The sequence below is a fragment of the Lactuca virosa genome, chromosome 9, assembly GCF_052849685.1.
Source record: "Lactuca virosa cultivar CGN04683 chromosome 9, Lactuca_virosa_CGN04683_v6, whole genome shotgun sequence".
NCBI lineage: Eukaryota > Viridiplantae > Streptophyta > Magnoliopsida > Asterales > Asteraceae > Lactuca > Lactuca virosa.
The window spans coordinates 218,453,431-218,462,120 of NC_136434.1; the positions used below are offsets into that span (position 1 = coordinate 218,453,431).

The window sequence follows — 8,690 nt, forward strand, 5'->3', positions numbered from 1 at the left end:
TACTTGTTTGTAAGAAACCCAAGTGTTGTACTACCTTGCTTTGTTATAATTTTGAACTGCAAGTAATTTTGGTGGAAAGTTTTGTCTATCCCATATTGACTGCAATTATGTATTTTATTATATTTTGTAGATAAATTTCTAGATAAGTTTTTTTGTTTCACTTATTTATTGGAACAATAAATAACCTGTTATGAAATATTAGTTTGTGAATGACCATTGGATTCTCCATTTCTCCCATAACTCACCATTATTATTTAGCATTAGTAACAACCATTTCAATGTGTTTCATGAATGTAATAATACACCATCATAATGTGCATTCATATTATAACTTGTCTTTTCATCTTATTTGGATAGTATAAATAGTGAGTCATATGTATTAGAAACTTGATGATTTCATCACAAGTATTGGAATAAAAGTTCTCTCTACTCTCATGTCTTTCTTTACTTTATAATTTATCTTGTTATTTGATCATATTTTATAACACGTTATCAGCACGAGGCTCTACCATAGAGTTCCAACTTCTTGTCATTCTTGTCATTGTCAGGTATATATATATATAATTTTTTTTTTCAAAGTTCATATGTATAATGCTCACAAGTTATATAATGCTCACAAGTAATTTTATGATATTTCTTAACTAACAATCCTCTAACATACAACTCTTTATTTTGATTAGTACTTTCACTATGTCAAACCTTAGCAAACTTGAGTTTATGGCTCTTGACATTAGTGGAAAAAATTATTTATCATGGATCCTTGATGCTGAAATCCACCTTGATGCTATGGGTCTTGGAAACACCATAAAGGATGTAAATCCTTTAAATGAAGCATCAAGCCAAGAAAAGGCTAAGGCGATGATTTTCCTTCGCCACCATCTCGATGAAGGATTAAAAGCTGAATACCTCACTGTCAAAGATCCAGCTAATCTTTGGAATAATCTGAAAGAGAGGTATGATCATCAAAAAACGGTGATACTTCCTAGAGCTCGTTTTGATTGGTTACACCTTCGGCTACAAGATTTTAAATCTGTGAGTGAGTATAATTCAGCCATGTTCAAAATTACTTCCCAACTAAAACTATGTGGTTATTAAGGCACATGGATAAATTACATTTAATTTATAGTATTTATTTTATATGTAAATAACTAGTCAATAGTTTACCGATTCTATCTCCTGTTTTAGCTCCTAGTTAATTGTTGTATTCTGGCTATAAAGCCATCTCTGTAACATTGATTTCATTCATCAGAAACAGAAATACATATTCAGTATACCTTGATATGGTATCAGAGCCCATAATTGCTCTCACGAGTTGATCCCACACTTCCGCCTCATCTTTTTCTTGTCTCTCGGTCTCACACACACGATGGCCAAAACAATTATTCAAGTCACTGCTACTACTCACTTTCCAATCAAACTCACCGCCAACAATTTTCCTGTCTGGCGACGACAGGTTGAAGCTACTTTAATCGGACTAGATCTCGATTCATTCATCACTGGTGACCAGCCACCTCCGAGCAAACACTTGAATGACAAAGACAGCTCCGCGTCAAAAACGAATCCAGAGTATCTCATCTGGTATCGTCAAGATCAGACTATCATCAGTGCCATTCTTGGCTGCTGTTCAGACTCAATTCAGCCTTTAATCTCATCTGCTACCACATCCAAAGAAGTCTGGGAACGCCTCACTACCAGTTTTGCCAGCGCCTCTCGATCTAGGGTTATATCCCTAAAATCGAAACTTGTTAAAAATCCAAAGGGGGATCGATCAATTGCTGAGTTTCTTCAAGATATGAGGTCAATTGCTGATGACCTAGCTCTCGCACAGAGCCCTGTTTCAGAGGAAGACTTACTGGTTCACATCCTCTCCCAACTAGGTACTGAATACGACACCATCGTAGCTGCCATCAAAATCAGAGAAAACTCACTTTCTTATTCCGAACTATTTGATAAATTACAAGACTTTGAGCGAGCCCTAAAAGAGCACACAATCTCTACTACTCCGGTAGCCACCACTGTTGATTACACTGCTCGCCAATCTAATTGTTCCCATGGAAGATCAGACAACTCCAACTACCAACGTGGCAGCTTCAAAAATCGCTCCTCTACTCAGCAGCAACGTGGACCCACAAATCGCCCCAACAGGTCCTCCAATACTAGTAGTAATCGACAGCCCAAATCCAACACTTTTTGTCAATTCTGTAATATATCAGGTCATATGACCTCTGAGTGCCGAAAGCTGGCCAGATTTCTTCGAGAAAACAATGTGGTTCTCACTAATCTGCAGCAAGCTCCACCAGTAGCAAATGTAACCATGACAGGCTCTTCTACTGTGTCTCCACCCTGGTTGTTTGACAGTGGTGCATCCAATCATGTTACAGGTGACCGATCCAACCTCCAAAGTGTATCAGATTATGGTGGCCCAGATGAAATAGTTCTTGGGAATGGTAAAACTTTAAACATTTCCCACACTGGCTCTACACACATACACACATCATCTAAAACACTTAATCTTCCTAATGTATTATGTGTTCCACAGCTGAAAAAGAATCTTATTTCTGTTGCAAAGTTATGTAAAACTAACTGGGTTTCTGTTGAATTTTTTCCCCATTATTTTCTTGTGAAGGATCTTCGCACGGGGGCGCTTCTCATGCGGGGGGAGAACTTTGAAGATGTTTATTATGCACAGCCGCCATCCAATCCACAACTCCACTTCACCATCAAAACAGCCTCCTGTCACTGGCATCATACCCTCGGTCATCCATCCACCAAAGTGTTTAAGTGTCTCTTGTCTAAGTTAGGTCTTAATTCTGCAATTTCCAATATGCATTGTTCATCTTGTTCAGTCAATAAAAGTCATAAATTGCCTTTTGGCTCCAACTCCTTTGTTGTCTCTAAACCTTTACAATTATTATACACAGATGTATGGGGCCCTGTTCAAACCTCAGTTGACAAATTCAGCTATTATGTCATTTTTGTTGACTATTTCTCCAAATATGTGTGGTTTTACCCCATGAAAAAGAAATCAGATGTTGCCACTATCTTTCCTCAATTCAAAACACTTGTTGAAAATTTCCTTCAAACACCCATCATATCCTTATTCAGTGACAATGGAGGTGAATACATTGGTCTCGCCTCCTTTCTTCAAACACATGGCATTTCTCACTACACTACCCCACCCCACACCCCTGAACAAAATGGAATTGCGGAAAGGCGTCATCGCCACATCGTTGAAACCGGGTTATCTCTTCTTCATTATGCCAAACTTCCGTTAACATTCTGGTCCCATGCCTTTGAAACCGCCGTATACCTCATAAACAGATTACCTACCTCCACTCTCCAAAATCTCACTCCATTTTATCGATTATTCGGTCAAACTCCAAATTACACCAAACTCAAGCCATCAGGCTGCTTATGCTACCCTTGGTTGCGTCCCTATACCACTTCAAAACTACAACCACGCTCTACCCCTTGCCTATTCCTTGGTTACTCAACTTCAAAATCTGCTTACAAATGCTATGATCCACAAAATTACCGACTATACCATTCCCGCCATGTTCAGTTCATCAATGATCAATTCCCATCTCTCTCTCCCTCCGATCTATCCTTACCTACACCTGATCAGTTTGCTGCCACTTCTACTCCTCCTTCCACAGCCACCATACCTACAACAACAACCACTCCCAACACCAACTTACCACCTCATATACTCATCTCCACTATATTAAAACCCTCACAACAATCTGGCTCTGTTCCTCCTGAACCACCCTCTCTGCCACAGCAACCATTATCACAGCCACCATCTCCCACCTCCAGTCCCAATCCCTCGGTTACCATCCCATCCACTCCTATCTCCTTAACATCACCCACATCAGCCCACTCACCTACTCCTCCTCCAACCCAAAATTCACCAACCTCACCTCCATCAAATACTATACTCACTCCAGTCAACTCACCCTCCCATATCACTCGACCACGAAAGAAAAACTCTAGATATTTCAATGAATCCTTTGTTAATAACACCACACTTCATCCTATTCCCACAACAATTGAACCAACTACACATAATCAAGCCCTAAAAGATCCAAAGTGGCGACATGCAATGGATCAAGAATTCAATGCTCTTATGCAAAATGGAACTTGGGAATTAGTTCCTCCTGACAGCCACACTCCTATCGGTTGTAAGTGGGTTTTTCGAGTCAAAAGAAATCCAGATGGCACAATCTCCAAATACAAAGCTCGTTTAGTAGCAAAAGGTTTTCTTCAACAACATGGCAAAGACTATTTTGATACTTTTAGTCCAGTTGCTAAACCCGTCACCATTCGTGTTATCCTTTCTCTTGCACTCTCTCATAATTGGACCCTTCGCCAACTTGATGTCAACAACGCCTTTTTACATGGTACACTTCACGAAGAAGTCTTCATGACTCAACCCCCTGGTTTTATTCATCCAGACTACCCTAAACATGTATGCAAACTTCGCAAATCCCTCTATGGCCTAAAACAATCCCCACGGGCTTGGTACACAGAACTCACTACATTCCTTCTTTCTTATGGTTTTCGAAAATCCCAAGCTGATGCTTCCCTGTTTATCTACAACCACCAAAACATCTCTTGTTTCTTTATGGTCTATGTCGATGACATAGTCCTCACTGGCAACAACAATTCCTTCATTGACACCTTCATCAAATCTCTGTCTACCCGATTCTCTCTAAAAGATTTGGGACCCCTACATCACTTTCTTGGCATTGAAGTTATTCCCACGTCTAATGGTCTTTTCCTCTCTCAACATCGTCATATCCAAAACCTTCTAACCCAATTTCACATGGATGGTGCTAAAGACGTGGCTACCCCTCTAAACTCTTCCCAAGTTCTCCACCCCATGGATGGGTCACCAAGCGTGGATCCAACACCGTACCGCAAACTGGTAGGCTCTCTTCAATATCTTGCCTTTACACGACCTGATGTGTCTTTTGCCATTAATCGGTTGGCCCAATTCATGCACTCTCCTACTGAAAATCATTGGCAAGCTCTCAAACGGGTTCTACGGTATCTCAAGGGCACAATTCATCACGGGTTATTTTTCAAACGAGGGTCTCCTTTGAACTTAACAGCATTTTCGGATTCAGATTGGGGAGGTATACTACATGGAGGTCGTTCTACTACTGCTTATATCTTATATTTGGGGTCCAATATTATCTCCTGGAAATCGTCAAGACAAAAATCTGTCTCAAGGTCCTCAACTGAGGCAGAATACAAAGCATTGGCTAATGCGGCTTCTGAAATTTCATGGGTGCAGCACCTACTTCAAGATCTTGGTATTTCTCCATCTATACCACCCACCTTATTTTGTGATAACACAGGAGCCACATATCTTTGTGCCAACCCAGTTTACCATTCACGCATGAAACATGTTGCATTGGATTACCATTTTGTCCGAGAAAAAGTCACAGCTGGTACATTAAAAGTTCTGCATGTTCACTCCAACGATCAACTTGCTGATGCCCTTACAAAACCACTCAGTCGCGGTCCATTTCTTCGGTTAAGATCCAAGATTGGAGTCTCCGATGGATCCTCCATCTTGCGGGGGCGTATTAAGGCACATGGATAAATTACATTTAATTTATAGTATTTATTTTATATGTAAATAACTAGTCAATAGTTTACCGATTCTATCTCCTGTTTTAGCTCCTAGTTAATTGTTGTATTCTGGCTATAAAGCCATCTCTGTAACATTGATTTCATTCATCAGAAACAGAAATACATATTCAGTATACCTTGATAGTGGTGAGACTATAACTGATGAAGACATGCTAGAGAAAACCTTCTCTACTTTTCATGCCACTAACATGCTCCTGCAGCAGCAATATCGTGAGAAAGGTTTTAACAAATATTGTGAATTAATCTTATGTCTTCTTGTGGCTGAACAAAATAATGAGCTCTTAATGAAAAATCACCAATCACGTCCGACCGGTTCTAGTCTATTCCCTGAAGTGAATGCGACATCATCTAATTATAACGGCAGTGGGTCTAACCGTGGTCGTGGCCGTGGTCGTGGTCGAGGTCGTGGACATGGTGGAGGCCGTCATAATAATCGTCCCAACAATAATAATAATATAAGTAACCACCAGAAGTGGGAAAATAACAAAAACCCACATCCTAATGATAAAAGTGGTCAAGGCAAAAAGAAAGTTGAAAATGTTTGTCACCGATGTGGAATGACCGGTCATTGGTCGCGTACATGTCGCACTCCAAAGCATTTTGTTGATCTTTATCAAGCTTCTCTAAAATATAAAGAAGGAAAAAATGCGGAAACAAATTTTGTTCAAAATTATTTTTCCGAAGATCAACTAGAAATGGGACATTTGGATGTCGCCGATTATCTTGCCTACACGGAAGGGATAAACGGTGTTATGGATGGTGATGGAAGCACCCAATTTTTCCCATAAAAGGAGATGGATATGTCATATCATGAAATTGTTGGTTTTCTAGTATCATTTTATTTTTGCATTATGTTTGTTTAGAGTCATTGTCATGGTCAAGAATAATATGTAGTTTTGTTTAATGTCTTTTATGATTTTTATGTCATATTCGTTTCATGAGAAGAGATCTCGATGGTTCTTCTCAAAATAATAATGTATGACTTTATTTCTCTAAGTTGAATATTTCTTATTTCTTATTTCTTATTATTATATTTTTTGAAGAAAAATATGGATATTCGCAAAAGAAATGAGGAAGATATATGTCTTGCAGACAATGCAACAACACATAGCATTTTTAATAATGAAAAATATTTTGCTTACTTATCAATTGGAGAAGCAAATGTTAATACAATAACGGGTACTGCAAAAATGATTGAAGGCTCCGGAAGAGCGAATATCATATTACCACAAGGGACAATAATTACAATTGACGATGCATTATTTTCATCAAAATCACCAAGAAATTTATTAAGTTTTAAGGATATTCGGTCCAACGGATATCATGTTGAAACAACTAATGATGGTGATAAAGAGTATCTCAATATTACAAAAATGATATCGGGTAAGAAAAGTCTTTTGGAAAAATTACTCGTATTGTCCTCCGGATTGTATTATACACATATTAGAATGATTGAATCTCATGCTATTGAAAATAAAAGGTATGATAACACCTACAAAGTTTGGCATGACCGGTTGGGCCATCCCGGATCAATTATGATGCGCAAAATAATTAAAAGTTCAAGTGGTCATTCCTTGAAAAACCAGAAGATTTTTCAAGCTAATGAATTGTCTTGTGTTGCATGTTCTCAAGGAAAATTAATTTCCCGTCCATCATTGAATAAAGTTGGGTATGAAAGTCCTAGTTTTTTAGAAAGAATTCAAGGGGATATATGTGGACCAATTCATCCACCATGTGGACCATTTAGATATTTTATGGTCTTAATTGACGCGTCAACTAGATGGTCACACGTGTGCTTGTTATCTAGCCGTAATCTCGCTTTTGCAAGATTACTTGCACAAATAATCCGCCTAAGGGCACATTTTCCCGATTACCCAATTAAGAAAATTCGACTTGACAATGCTGGAGAATTTACATCACAAGCTTTTAATGACTATTGCATGTCGATTGGGATAACTATTGAACATCCTGTTGCATATGTTCATACACAAAATGGTTTAGCTGAGTCGTTAATCAAACGCCTTCAATTAATTGCAAGACCATTACTAATGCATTCTAAACTTCCTACATCGACATGGGGACATGCAATTTTACATGCGGCATCACTTATACGCATCAGGCTAACTAGTTATCATAAGTTCTCCCCTATTCAACTGGTTTGCGGCCATGTACCAAATATTTCCCATCTAAGGACGCTTGGATGTGCAATTTATGTACCCATTTCTCCACCTCACCGCACAAAAATGGGTCCTCAAAGAAGAATGGGAATTTATGTTGGATACGAATCTCCATCTATAGTAAAATATTTAGAACCATCAACTGGAGATTTATTTATAGCTAGATTTGACGATTGTCATTTTGATGAATCAGTTTTTCCAACATTAGGGGAGAAATAAAGAAGCTGGAGAATAAAATCTCTTTGAATGAATTATCACTTTCAGTTTTAGATCATCGTTCAAGTCAATGTGAACTTGAAGTGAAAAAGATAATTCATTTACAAAATATAGCAAATCAATTGCCAGATGCATTTACTGACCCTAAGAGAGTAACAAAGTCTCATGTACCAGCTGTAAATGCTCCAGTTAGAATTGATATCCCAGAAAGAAAAAATACAACTACAAATGAATCACAGGCACGCCTGAAGCGTGGAAGACCAACCGGTTCCAAAGATAAAAATCCTCAAAAACGAAAGAGAGCAAATATAATTGATGGTCCAAAAGAGAAAACAGAATATTTTGAAAAGATTAATGAAGCTCTAGAAGAGCCCAATGACATAACAAAAGAAACCGGGGTACCTGAAAATTATGAAAATGAAGAGATCTCAATAAATTATGTCATGACAGGAATAAAATGGAACCGAAATAAGATAGACGTCGACGATAATTTTTCATATCATGTTGCGCGCGAGATTATGGAAGAAAATGAGGATCTTGAACCTAAATCTATATATGAATGTAGAAATAGAAAAGATTGGCCAAAATGGAAAGATGCAATCAACAAAGAGCTTAATTCTCTTACTCAACGAAAAG

General features: G+C 38.3%; 2 protein-coding genes across 2 annotated transcripts; both read left to right on the top strand.

The window, feature by feature from the left end:
- Window positions 1–690: 690 nt before the first annotated feature.
- LOC145140311 (uncharacterized) lies at window positions 691–1,196 on the top strand. The gene is made up of 2 exons (XM_079073840.1): window positions 691–1,036; window positions 1,153–1,196. The coding sequence occupies exons 1-2, from the start codon at window positions 691–693 to the stop codon at window positions 1,194–1,196; spliced, it is 390 nt and encodes a 129-aa protein (XP_078929966.1).
- A 4,614-nt stretch (window positions 1,197–5,810) lies between these two features.
- On the top strand, window positions 5,811–6,449 carry LOC145140313 (uncharacterized). Its single transcript, XM_079073841.1, has one exon. The coding sequence runs from the start codon at window positions 5,811–5,813 to the stop codon at window positions 6,447–6,449; it is 639 nt and encodes a 212-aa protein (XP_078929967.1).
- Window positions 6,450–8,690: the final 2,241 nt, after the last annotated feature.

Bases quoted from the DNA above. Each gene is read 5' to 3' on its own strand.
- LOC145140311 (XM_079073840.1), top strand. From the start codon at position 691: ATGTCAAACCTTAGCAAACTTGAGTTTATGGCTCTTGACATTAGTGGA. The intron at 1,037-1,152 runs GTGAGTATAATT...GTAAATAACTAG, and splicing joins ACAAGATTTTAAATCTGTGA to TCAATAGTTTACCGATTCTA.
- LOC145140313 (XM_079073841.1), top strand. From the start codon at position 5,811: ATGCTAGAGAAAACCTTCTCTACTTTTCATGCCACTAACATGCTCCTG.